The 13664-nt window shown below is 48.4% G+C and overlaps 1 protein-coding gene across 4 annotated transcripts in view; it reads right to left on the reverse strand.

Annotated features, from left to right (window-relative positions):
* LOC144170637 (steroid 17-alpha-hydroxylase/17,20 lyase-like) overlaps nt 1–13664 on the reverse strand; it is an 80804-nt gene that overhangs the window by 27482 nt on the left and 39658 nt on the right. Inside the window, exons 1-2 of one of the 4 annotated variants that reach the window (XM_077700559.1) lie at nt 4907–5137; nt 908–1095 (exon numbers count right to left, since the gene is read on the reverse strand). In XM_077700559.1, the coding sequence (XP_077556685.1) occupies nt 908–1073 (166 nt within the window). In that variant the 5' untranslated portion in view covers nt 1074–1095; nt 4907–5137. Of the gene's footprint in view, nt 1–907; nt 1096–3009; nt 3298–4906; nt 5138–13664 lie in introns of those variants that run through there. The other 3 variants (XM_077700562.1, XM_077700561.1, XM_077700560.1) reach the window with 3 other exon arrangements.

Raw genomic sequence — 13664 nt, forward strand, 5'->3', positions numbered from 1 at the left:
TACTACTGCCCCTCGTGCTCCGTCCCGAACACTACCTACCACCTGGTCTGGGAATGCCCATATGCGCCAAACCCCCTCCCTTCCCCATCCGATGAGCAGTGGGAGCACGAGCTGGCCAGTTCACGGTGCCAGGACCAAGAACACCTCCCCGCTCGTGCCCAAGCAGCGCGCTAGCTCGCGGCTATCTGGACTAAGAAAGCCACCCACTTTTATGCTCAATAAACGCTTTCTAATCCAATCCAAACACGCGAGTACAACGTCGGAGACGCCGTGAAACAAGGTTCAGAGTGTGGCCTAACCAGCTTCATGCTTCCTTCATTGCCGCCAATGAAAGAAGGATGCATCACGATAGGCTGCATGCTGGTCCTCCAGGACCAGAAAGGCCCGAGGGCCACTTCGAGTATACCTATATGAGCACATATGCTTATTTTAAGGAAATTTCATCGTAAAAATTCGAAGTGGTATTTTAGTCGACTAATCAGGTTATTTGTAATCGCGAATTTTGAGCTTCAATTCCAGCAAACAAACAAAAAAAAGTAAATATCAACTTCTTCTCAATGCAACGTCGCACAGTTTAAGAAAATCCACGTTGTTCAGGTATTAAGTGCGTCTAAACTGCTGAATAAATTTTACAGCGACCCTGGACCTCTTTTTAGAACTTTTCTTATCAATAACTGCCTTCTTTATCGCCCATTAATGGCACATAGCGTTTTAGGGAACACACGGAATAGTTCCCACGGAGCAGGTTTTCGCCATCTGCGATTTCGAAGTTTGGCCCGAACAGTCACTGGCAGTTACGAACTGTCCTCTACGTGCGAATAATCCTTTCCCCCTTTTCATGCAGCTTGCTTGATTGGAATTTCACAACTGCAGGCGTAGTTTCTCTAAGGTTGGGAGGGATACTTACTGAGCAGGTTTCCGACCAGCGGTAGCGGGAATGGCCCCATCGGATACTTGGACACCCGGTGGTAGAAGCGGCCCACGAAGTACGTCAGCGCGAACACCACTGCCGTAGTGATCCAGCGCCAGTCCCACATGGGCGACACGAGCTTGGCGAATAATACCGTGCTCATGGCCGTTTGTCGAGGGACTCAACTGCGCAGTGTGCATTAAGGAAACGGCGACGTGACCATGTCAACGAACTGCGTAATTGTATACAGTACTCAACAAAAATGAGCTGGTCACTAATACGGCTATGTAGACAATGCAAATGGCGCTACCCTACAGGACATTTCAATGGTGGTTCCTGGCTGGCCCACATCGGTATCATTTGACAAGGAACAAAGCTTAATCTAATTTGGCGAGCACGTAATTGAAAAAGGATTAGTCTGAGAATGAACTAGAGAATTAGCAGAAGCCTCGGCTTGATTTTTTCCCCTGTAGCGTGAAAAGAAAGCGCACACTTGTGGTAATTTTCTTTGTGGACACCCGGCCCTATAACACATAGTGCGAATTAGATATGCAGGTAACTCGGCCTTTCCATACTTGCTTCCTCTCTATCTCTCACCGGTCACCCATTTTTTAGTAGAGGAAAAAGGTATGGACTTTCTTCGACGTCGTATGGGACAACTCATTTTGTTCTTGCCTCATGCGTAATAACCCCTCATTGAGAACTTCGCTACAACGGCTGGCAGTTGCACCAGCCATTCATGTGAACGGCTAGCCTGTCTGGCTAAATGTCTCTGGAAGGCTTTGTGAGACTCTTTTTAGTGGCACAGCTGCACCGCCGAAACAATGTCTTTATTGCGCGACACACACGCACAGCCAATACCGTGACACGATTATGAGAATTGCATAAAACTGTCACCAAAAAGTCACCGAAACTGTTTGTGCACTCGATCTTGGGTGTTGGGCTTTAAAATTTTCTATTTAGATATATACCGTCCTGCACCGCAGTGCTTGTAGCACCTTTGGCTATTGCCGCTTAATCTGCGATCGTTCCGCAAAGTTTCAGGCTGCTGGTTTCTTTTCCTGATACAGTCATCTCTCAACAATTCATAGGCACTTAATTAGAAATTTTGGTTGATTAGAAGTTATGTACCGGTCCCGGCAATTTTACACGCAGTTTAATGAAGGAAATTGCTTAGAAACTCGAAGCTAAAGCACATTTTTTTTTGGTTAATTGGAAGTTATTTCGAATAAAAAGCATTCAGGTTACCCTTCTTTCTTGATAAAATTCAAACATTTCAAGTTCAAGAATAGCGCCGTGTTCTGTAGTGATGTCGGCGCCATCGCAAGTGGAGCAGCGCGCCGTTGATAAAGCGAGAGGCCAACTGAGACTCGTGCCAGAGGTCCTCAACACTCTTTGTTGCGCGTAGTGCCGTGTGAGCAGTTTGTGTGGTGGGCGCTTCCGGTTTCTATTTCAGCCTGAAGCCTCAACTATCATGGCAGCCCGTGTCGTACGCTTGACTTTGCGACAAAAGTCAACATTCTGAACGAAAGCAAGAAGGGGGACGTGTGGCGGACTAATAACTATGCCGTTCTTGTTTTTTTTTGTGTGATGGGAAGTTCGGTTAATTCGAAGTCATTTGCGGTCCCCGTGGACTTCGTATAAACGGGAGACGACTTAGCAAGAACTGCACTTAAAAATTCAGCAGAAATTCAGAGAATTATCTACTAATGCGTAGCGTTCTTATGCCAACTGTCTTGAGTGTGAGTTTTCTTCATCCAATTTTTTGTTTTTTTTAATCTAAATCCTGTCCGACCGATTATATGCAATTACGCTATTATAACGATTGCATTTAGAGCTTTCACGAAATCCGCATTATTGTGGAAATTCAGGGCGTTACACGGTCCGCCATTTTCCGTAATTATTTTATATTTTTCGTATTTTTTAGTTTTTCCAAATTTCGTGCGACCAGTTATCTGCATTTACGCCATTACAGCGACTACAGGTGGAACTTCCGCGATATCTGCATTTTTGTGGAAATGCAGGGCTACACTGTCCTGGATGTGGGGGTACTACTCAGCGAAGAATGCTACGCATTAATAGAGTCAGAATGTACTCACTCACTGGAACACGCTAGCAGCAAGTACCGGCGTATAGGCCATGCGAAGAGATTCCATTGACGCGCTGGTCTCTAGCAAATCCACAGTGACCGGAGGCAGTCGTCCACTTCGTTCGTCTCGTCACGCGTGTTTTCTTTGCGAAGGGCGGACGGGGGTTGCCTCACAGCATTTCGGGACCTCACGGCATTTCGTCGCCGCCTCTCGCGGGCGGCGCCGTCAGTCGCAATTCAGAGTGACCCTGAGCACCTGACGTCGTCGCTTGCCTCGTACCAGCTGAAGCGACCATTGCATCGCAGACTTCCACCGGAACGTGCGTATACCGTTCGTGGCGTTGCGGCCTACTAGGGCTACGAGGGCGTGTAAGTTAAAGCTATGGTCATGCGTACACGAAGTTACATGCGTGGCCTAACACCATCTTGAGATGTCTACTTCGGAGTATCTCCTTTCACCGCAGGCCTCGTAGCTTGCGTTGCAACCTGGCTCGTTAAAAGCCACATTTAATTTTAAATACCTTATAGTTTTCTTGTCCTGGTGCTGGTTGGGGGGGGGGGGGGGGGGAGGGGGAGGGAGATGTTTTTTGTTTAAACAAAACAAACATTATCCCGCGAAAGCAACTCAGGCTGTGCTCTACGTGCATAACAGGGAACCCCCCCCCCCGCCCCCTTCTCGCGACATTAGGGAATTTGAAGTCATCATAAAGACACAATACAACTTTGTTTCATTGAAACAACTAGCCTTTGCGTACCCACTCAATTCCATTTCGCCCCGAAAGATGTTTTCATCCCAAAAGATAAAAATATTGAAGAAGTTTAAAATTTCGCGCTGCACAACGTCCGCATTGACGTAATTCGGGAAATGCTAAAACATTATTATATTGTGTTGCAGTGGCATTGGCGTTGCAGTGGTACGAGCAAATGGAACTAGAGGCTTTAATTTAACCGCATAGTCTTGTTTCCGGGCGCTGGCTTCGGACGACGGGCGTCAAAAGCGCAGACGAATGCCTGCTACGACAAATGGGCTGGGGTGTCGCCACTCCCTCATGTCTTTCACATGGAAGGGGAATGCAAAAGACTGTCGACAACCACGTAAAGGCACGCCACGTTTTAAATATGATGGTATAGTCTCTTGCATAAATCAAGGCCACACGGCTGCACTGCTCTAAAATTATTTTATTCAGAAGAATATTTTTGTAAACCAAGTAAATTTTCTGAGTAAGCATGTATTTTATGACGAGCTTATTTTAAAAACTGCATTAACCTTGTATGAATATCTTCGAAAAAGAAATTTTAAAATTAGTTATTTTTTTGTAACTGCCAAGCGATCAGCAAATAGATATAAATAACAAGTAACAAGTTTATTTCTATCGCCAGATCGCGTACTTACGAGGCTAATGTAAGTCTCAAGCATAGAGTTTCATATAATATATACTAGAGGGAAACCTGGCGCTGCATTCGCGGGCCGCCGTGGGCGGCGCCATTGCAGCTATCCACGTTCTTTGCCTCTTTGGCTTGGTTAGCCACATGGCTTCTTTGTCGTCTTGAAGCCAGAATCAATGAAAACGGGTAACACTGTTTTTTTTTGTTCATCTTGAATGAAGCTTCTAAATAATCCCTGACAAATGCATATTTCTGGAGCTTTCATTTTATAATAATAAAACAAATTCGATTAATCTTCTGCAGTGATATGGTTGTATTTTGTAGCCAGAGGCAACATTTCAGCCTGTTCGTGACCTATGCCAAGGACAAGTGGAACGTGCGTGCCCGGTACTTGACGGAAGGCTTGCTTAGACGCGGCTTTCCTAGACAGTGGCGCCAGATTTCCCTCTAGTGTATATTAGTACGAAACTCCATGGTTTCAAGCTTTTTACACACAAAAAGAAGCCAATTCTGTCGCTCACCGCAAAAGACCCTAGGCGATGTTGAAAGATGAGCACAGGACGCACAGGCACTGAAGAAATAATAAAAAAAACACATTCAAGACTGAAGTCTGTGAAAGCAAGTCAGTCAGGTACGGATGTGCCTTGATTTCGCATCGTCGTGGGACGAAATAGCACTACCCTTACGTAACTTTAATGATAACGTAAATGCTCGAGCCCATCGAGATCCGTTTTATCTCGTGCGCATAGGCCACGTGCTGTTGACTGGGAGACTTTTGTCTCGTTCTCGATACTAACATGTTTTCAGCTTTCGTGGTCGTCACGACGATATTGTATCGCTGGTCTATTGTTTGTTCCAAGAACACAAGCTCAATGCTTCAGAGCACTTGTAATCTACGTGCTCTCTATTCGCTCTCCCATTGGGTTGAGCATATCATAAAAAAATGAGATCCACGAATCGACGCAGGACTAGCCTAGCATAAGTCGCATAAGATAGGTACGGAACAGAGGTGAAGGACGAATGATACGTCATCAGTTTGGCGCAGTGTCTCGTAATCGTCGACGGCACGCGGCCGGCATGATAACACAAAATACGTGCCTTTCGTCTCGGGAGTACATAAAATCTACAAAAAAAAAAAGGTGTTTACGGTAATTGCAAAGGAAAATTACTCCCCAATCACGCAAAGAAACGGCCGATAGATTAAACTTATATCTCAACATTGCTTTCCTATTTCCAAACGGACGCTGGATCCTTGCGCAAGACATCTTTTGCGCATTGTTTTGTACTCTTTGATCGACAAAAAGCTTTGCAACTCTCATGGTTATTTCCCGCAAGCAATTTTGAGAGGGGCTCCTCAGGCAGGGTAACTGTAGAGATACGTCGAAGAGCACTCACTCACTCACTCACTCACTCACTCACTCACTCACTCACTCACTCACTCACTCACTCACTCACTCACTCACTCACTCACTCACTCACTCACTCACTCACTCACTCACTCACTCACTCACTCACTCACTCACTCACTCACTCACTCACTCACTCACTCACTCACTCACTCACTATGGCCATGCGACCCACTAGCTCATTTCCCACAACCTAAACCTATGTTGTCATATGTGCCCAGCTGTGTGATTGGCTGATGCCAGCAAAAGCAAACGCAAATTAGGGAACGGCTTATAAGCTTGCCAGACGAGCGGTTTGCGCTTAAATGTAATGCATAGTCATCTTACAGCACTAAGAATTGGGTGACAAACAATGAAAGTTACGAAAACACACGTAAACATAGAAGTAACACCACCCACTGCTGTTTGTACTGTGCGCACTATGGTTGTTTTAGCTGCTCAGCAGTCCGCCGCTTTGGAGTTGTCTTACACGACATTGGCCGATTGGCGTTAGCGACGTTGTCTTACGTGACCCTGTTCGTCGAGGATACCCATGTTTCACGAAACGGTTACTTTCTACAGTAACAAAGACAGGCGAGGTGCAAATACGGCCAAAAACAAAGCAACGGCGGATCGCGGTCATTGGATGAGTATGGTAGCGCCAACTGGGAGGACTGACGGCAAGCAAGGCTGCAAAGCCGAATGCCGCATATAAGTTTGTTTGAATAGCGCACTTATGGCTTTAGTGCTGACGTCCCGAAAACACACGATTTGCCGGGATATTCAAAATTTCAACCTAAATTGATTAATGTCTCAGTGAATGCAGCATCATTTGGTGCCGGACAAACGCGGGGGCATAAAAAAACACGCAGTCTTTCGAATAAAACAAACTTGTATTTTGTCTGGATGGCCCCTTTCAGATTTTCTGTCCAGAAACTCAACGTCTAGGTCGGTTAGATTCTCGCAGGAAAAGAAATTTCGGTGGAAGCGAGGTGCAAATACCTTAGAGCATTGCACTGACATTTTGCTTCAAGTACAGGGATTCGGGATACAATTCTACGCCCACGCCTGACAGCTGCTATTTTCATGCAATTGATTAAGAGCATTTAATGGCCCATTGAGTGAAAAATATAGCGTCGGCGACGTCTGTAACAGCGAAGCGGCCCCTAAACACACGTGTCTGCGGCGCGTTCCATGGCGAATGCTTCGCATTAAAACGCGAAGGACGGCGTTTCTTGGCGACGGCTGGGCGTGCGCAGAGCAAAGTGGAAAGCAAAGATTGCGATGGTGGCAGCGGATGCGGTTCGGCGTCCTGCGGTAGCGACACGTCATCGTGGCACGCACCAAGTGGTGCTTCACGAGCCGTGAAAGACGCCATCGGATCAGGCCGGTGTTTATGCTCGCAAACAACACTCGGAAACATTACAAAACTCGAAAGCATTACTCTCAGAACAAAACTTGAAAAATTAGTCAGCGGCGTTCAATTCCAAGGGCGTAATGCTTGCTCTTTCACAACTCTTCGGAAGTGGCTACGTGTCCTCGTAATTTTTTCGCTTTCATATTCGCTTTGATTCTCTGTTCTGTTAACGAATGCCGAGATTCGACGATGCTGGTTCTGTTGCACAGGTTTGACGAAGGAAGCGTTGATATCGCCCACCTAGAAGATCTCGACCGTCGCTTCTACGCACTGGCTCCAAATGGCCTGCCGAGTGACATCGCGCCGTTGCTGGGCTTGCTTTACCGTAAAAGAGAGCGGGCCATCGAGGCATTGTTTCGTGAAGGCCATGAAATACTTGACAGGCTTTTCTCAACTGCTGAAGAGTCTTACGTGCCAGGTACGTGCTTAGCTTCCAGACGGGATAAAGCAGGCCCGTTGAAGCCCTCCGATTGAAATGCCTATTTCTATGCTATCTCTTCGGCTACATACGCGTATGGTCATATGATGGGCAGCAGGACACCACATGAGGGGCTTATCTCAAACTAGGAAAAAAAACTGAATATAAAGAACCGAGGGTTGTTCCTGTTCCGGCTGTTTATGCGCTAGACAACTTGCTATGCAACCTTGCAGACGAAGAAAAAAATCCCGGGCCATCTCCACTAACGTGAAACCAGTATAGGGGAGAAGCATGCAGTGTGTACCGGTGTTACACAGAGCAAAATAGCAGCTAATAAGCAAGCGTTCATCGCAGAAAAGAGCGTTTTTGGAGCCAACGCGCGCCGTTGCCTCTATCTTGCCACATGGCGCGCGCTGATTGGGCGACGGAGAGGCGCCGTTGGGAGGAGCATGGAGGAAGCAAAAAGTTAGGAGACGGCGCCACCGGAGAAACGTGAAGCCTATGCATACAAATTAAAATCAAAGTCGGCCCAGGACGTCACTGCACCACGTGACCCCACCACGCCGGCGTGTGAGAGCGCGCGGTGGGGTTTGTGGGCCGCTGCGTGCTATCCGATTTCGTCTGCTCGAAACTACTCTGCGGCCTGTTGTCGCGAAGCCTGCTATATGATGGTTTTTAAATGCAGAGCATTTCAGTAACTCACGATGTCACCCGCGTTGTCCCGTCGTGGTCCGCACCGTCGTTGTCCGCACCCCTCCCCCTACACTATATAAAAGAAAATACTATCCGGCGCCCGGTTTCAATCCCTCGACCCTGCGGGCGGAACGCAATGTACATGGTGCTCTACCCACTGCGCCACAAAGCCGACACAGAATGGGACGCTACGAACGCGCCTTATATCGTTGACTCATTCAAATTACTGCTGACGAGCGTTCTCTCGTCAGCAGTTGCCACAAGTGCAACAACATTAACGTAACGCAAACTACTTAACGTCGTGCGCCCCCGGAAATGCTCTGCATTTGATCGTGCCCCTCGCGAGGGGAATGTTTCACTGCGTCGCCATGCGAACAGTTTGCCACGCTTTAGTTTCAGTTCTTTCTTTGCTGGGGTGCCGACGAGCGGCGCCACCTCCTCGCACTTCGCCGCGGGAGGATCCGCGGCGGGGGCGAGAGATGGCGCTGGCGTCTCCGCGGCCGCGTCTGCGGCCTCCGCGGGCACCGGCGCCGGCGCGGGGTCTTTCTGAAGCCCTACTTCCTTTTTTTTTTCACGGCTTTGGTCTTTCGCACGTACGCGGCACTCCCGCCCGTACGCACGCGGGCATGAGATCGCCGAGCAGACAAATACAGGAAGGACGGGGAAAAGCTACCGCCAACCAAACACGGGAGATGCGGTGGAGTTACAGTACGCTCTTCTAGTACACTGTAGTGGAGTCGAAGACCGCCGCCGCCGCCGGCCCAGCCGACCATGGAGGTCACGTGCTGGGCCGACTCCGGCAGCTGGGAAACGGAGGAGGGAGCGGCTTCAACGGAGGTGGGCTTGCCGTCTCCTAACTTTTTCTTCCTCCATGGGGAGGAGCAACTCCACTCTTGCTGAGGCGATGGCGCCCTGCCTTGCGTTGTGCTGGATTTAAGCAATTAAATGAGAGACCGGCTGGCCGTAAGAGACCGACTGGCCCTCTCTCCAAATGAGCTCGATACTGCCGATTGTTTTGCTACACGGTCTCCAGCCCATCCCCGACGCGTCCGATCTCGTCCGGCGATCAACTTTGCAGCGCTAAATACGTTTACAGCGTCGATGACAGTACTGGGACGGTGACGGCGCTCTGCCACTCTCAGATTCACCGATCGATGGCCGTATGAAGTGAAATTTGAAGTGAAAGCTTCTTGCTTATACTAATACGCTTAGTGACAGGGACTTTTCAACAGCTGATAAACAAGAAGAGTAACGCAATCGGCGACGATCGCGCGTAAAAGCCAACTAGTCCCGTGGACCGCAGGCTGGTCCGCTCCGGTGAGCCGTACTTTTGAGCACCTGCGCACTTATGCATGCATTTTCAATAAACACTGCTGGTTTGCGCCATCGTTACGAATACTTATTGCAGCGCTAGATTGCCGTTTTTTCCGTGGCTCAGTCACAAAATGCAGCGGGCGTCATATGCGTCAAATATGTTTGGGATTCTGAAAGTAGTGGCCGTAAAACAAAGTGGTCGGCCGAACTGAGTGACCGTTGCGGTTTCTAGATGCTCTCACCGTATTTAATTACGCTCTTGCATCATATTCCAAGTTCGCTCTTAATAGACTAAAGTAAGCATCGGCAATGTTTCGAGGTGTAGTGCCGAGTTGCATGAAGGCAACACGGCGGAGGGCTGGACGGCAAATCGGGCGGGAGAGGGGGGCGGGGTGGCTTTGAAAGAAAAAGAAAAAAATCAGCCAATTGCCAATAATATTTGACAATAACCTGGCGAAGTGTGGAGATGGGGGACAATGCAACTGGGAGCGATGAATTCTGATCTGTTATTATCTCACCGTCCAATTCCTTTTGAGGACAAAACTGGTGTGTCGGCGTTCATATTAGCGACGACCCCTGCACTAGAAGATAACCAACACAGCCAGTGACGACCTTATGTAAATATTTGGGCCGTGCACCATGTATGCGACTGTGTTATGTTACACATCTAAGCAGACAACGGACTTGCGATTCGGTGCTTGATTTGCATCATTTAATTGCGCTCAATTTTTTTTATTTGGCCAGTGTACGTGGAACCCGGCCGTTCGTAAACCGTGTGGCGTAAAATGGTGAGCAAGAATCATTGAGTTTGCGAAAATACAAAACAAATTTTCCACTCGTTTTCGAGGCGTTGCCAGGCCAGCAGCGTCCGCAGAATCGGCTGCGCTCCTCGCGTCCGCTGGCATGCTCCTGCTGAAGTGACCATTTACAGTTACCTCGGGCTCAGCAACGTTCTGTTTATGCTACTTGTGAACTTTCCCTTGTCGCCCTCACGCAAGAAGAACGAACGATAATTATCGTCAAGAAGTTAGACCCCCCGACCTGGCGATACCGCCCCACGCCGCCAACGCCGCGATGATCACGGCAGCTCGCTAAAAAAAACGCCGATAAATCGGCCCGTTGTGGGGGATCCTATTTTGTTTAGACTCTGCAAATACTTTAAGGGAATTTTATTCGGTATTCAGTAAAATTAACGCACCACAATGTGATTAAATTAGGTACAACGAACTTTCGCTCTGGCTTGTAATTGAAAACACATGGAGGGCGGTGAAGGTCGTCTGCTTTTGTGTAGCGGTGTGCGAATATTCGAAAGATTTGAATATTACTCGAATATTAAATGTCATATTCGTATTCGCTTCAAAAACTATGTATTCGAAACATTTCAAATATTTGAACGTTTTCGAATAATCGGCTATTATCGAATATTTGGATTGATTTGTATAGGGGAACGCGGCTTTCAACTTCGGAAAAAATAACAAAACATCGCTATGTTTTCTATCATGTGCGTTTGCCAATTTTTCACGCCGAAAACCATTGCAAACTGGCATAAAAATGCATTTGCTAGCCGCAGCGACAAAATGTCAGCGCAATAGGGCGAAAACAGCAATTTTTGGAGCGTTGTATCTCCGCAATGGTGCCACCGGGCGCGGCCATTTTGGTACCATTGGATCGGTAAAGCGATACTATTTCCGGTCCCGGCCATCTCTTTTATTTGCGTTCATTCACAGGCGCACGAACGGCAGAAAAAGACAGACGCGCAAACGAAGCCAGAAATAGATTCTGAAGCGCGAATGGCCTTCCGGTCGGCGCGCGCTGAAACGTCCCTCCTGATTGGCCGTCGCCGTGGCAATGCAAGACGGCGGTGGGCTGAACTGCGTAGTACGGGTTTCAGAGTTCATTTTCGCTGCTTCGCTCAGCCAAGTTTCTGTTCAGTCATTTTATCTGCTGTGGTATTCAACGCGAACATTATCGAGATGAGAATTCCTGAGGTTACAAGCTGTTACGAATCGGCCAACGCCGCCGTATTTTCCCGCATCAGCCACCACGTGCGAAGCCACCACGTGTGCCACAGCCGTCAGGCGCCCGCGTATCGGTGAATCATACTTTCGTGTCTTCACCTGCCCGGCTCGGACGCTTCGCTATCGGCGCGATCAACATTCGGCGGCGCGCCAAGGCATTCGTCTCGGACGTGCGCCCAGCCGTCAGGTGCCAGCACGTGGGTAAGTCACGCCTCGACATGCCCGGCGAGCCATGTCTCAGCATGTTTGAAGGACACTCTCTCCCCTCTCTCGGACTCCACGCGCAACGAGGCCATCGATGACTCACGAACTGTGGAAAGAGCGTTGTGTGTGTCTGTGACGTTCGTGGCGTGTTGCTACTTGGCGTTCTGACGGTTGCTGCTTTTGGGTATAAATAGAAGCAGCCCAAACGCTGAAATTCATTCCTGTCTGAGCAGCGAATCCATGCGGTCGCTCTGCTCGAGTCCTGTATTGTAACCTCGCCCGTCGGGGAATTGTATGTTTTTTTTTTGGCTTCGGCTCACCTCTCGCTATGAAAAGTAAACAGTTACGTTAGCCTACTGCATCTGGACTTCTCTTCGGCTGCAACAGCGGCTGGCCGCTCGCATCGTACGCGCTACCACTCGTATGTTGGAGGCCACGGAATTCGGATCGGGTGCCCCCGCCCGGTCGCCACAAAGCCAGATTACGGGAAGTTGCGTGGCTCGAAAGGCGGAGGTCATCGAACGCTTCGAGATGCGCGTGACTTTACCCCGGAGGTTGAAACCTTGGTTGAAACGCGCTGTGCGTGCTTGTGGTGGCGGTTCGCGAAGGGAACTGTTCGTCTAATTTGCGATGCTTACACGCTAAAACGGCCCACCCGTCAAAAGCTGCGGCGCGCACGGCGTAGCCGCTACGCGTTTGAGCATCGCCTGACTGGACGATTGAACGACGTAGTGTTAATTAATTACTGTGGCGTTAGATTTAATCTTAAAACCGACCTGAAGGGTCATTTGAGGGATAACAAAAGTATGAGCTGTTGCGTTATACGAGCGCCGCGATGCGGGCGAGCCATATTGCTTTCTTGCGCAGCGTTTCCCGTGCACTTGGAGTAATCATGCAAACAGGTCTGAGTCGGGAATAAAAACATGTTGACGGCGTTAAAAATGTACCCTACTTTCGTAGCATTTCACAGATTGAATTGTTTAGGGAAATTATTAATACCAATGCGTTAAAAATGTACTTTACTGTCGTAGCATTTTAAAAAAAATGAATTTTTTAGGGAAACTATTAAGACCAATGCATACATCTATATTTTGGTGCATACTGGCTGTGCTGCGAGGAATATTGGATGCCCTGAATGTCAAGAGTACTAAAAAAATGTGCATTCATTGAAGTTGGCGTTATACAAAATATTATACCAACCTTCGAAGTAGCTCGTTTGTATCCTTGTGGTATGTAAGCTTTCGGCAATGAACACCTGTGCGTACGAGGTCGAAGTTGGTGCTCCAGGCAAGGTTGTAATTAAAGTATGAAAGAAGTCAAAACTTAGTTTTCAAATTAAAGTAAAAAAAGAGTGTGTCACTTGTTGCATGGTCACAACACTGCAGAGGGAAGTTGTCCAGTGGAATACAGGAAACCAGCTAACCTACTTTGCATTGAAAGCTACCTCCCCCCGTTTGTCCCGCAAACTGGGCTATGTACTCTTCATAGGCGAGCTGAAAATGATGTTTTATGGAAAGAAAGAGGTTGCAAAACGCACTCCGATTTCAAGGCAAAAGCCCCGTGTTCATTGAATGATTGATTGTAGCGTTTAACGCGCCGACGCAACGCAGGCGATTAGACACGCCGTAGTGGAGGGCTCCGGGTTAATTTTGACCACCTGGGGATCTTTAACGTGCGCCGAAATCTCGTACACACGGGCGTTGTTGCTTTTCGCCTCCATCAGAAAAGCGGCGGCGCGGCCGGTAATCGAACCCGCGACCTCGTGCTCAGCAGCGCAACGCCTTAGCCACTGAGCCACCACGGCGGGTAAGCCCCGTGTTCCAAAGGACA

This window comes from Haemaphysalis longicornis, unplaced genomic scaffold, assembly GCF_048455015.1.
Source record: "Haemaphysalis longicornis isolate Haplotype H1 unplaced genomic scaffold, Haemaphysalis longicornis Haplotype H1 scaffold_2, whole genome shotgun sequence".
Classification (NCBI taxonomy): domain Eukaryota; kingdom Metazoa; phylum Arthropoda; class Arachnida; order Ixodida; family Ixodidae; genus Haemaphysalis; species Haemaphysalis longicornis.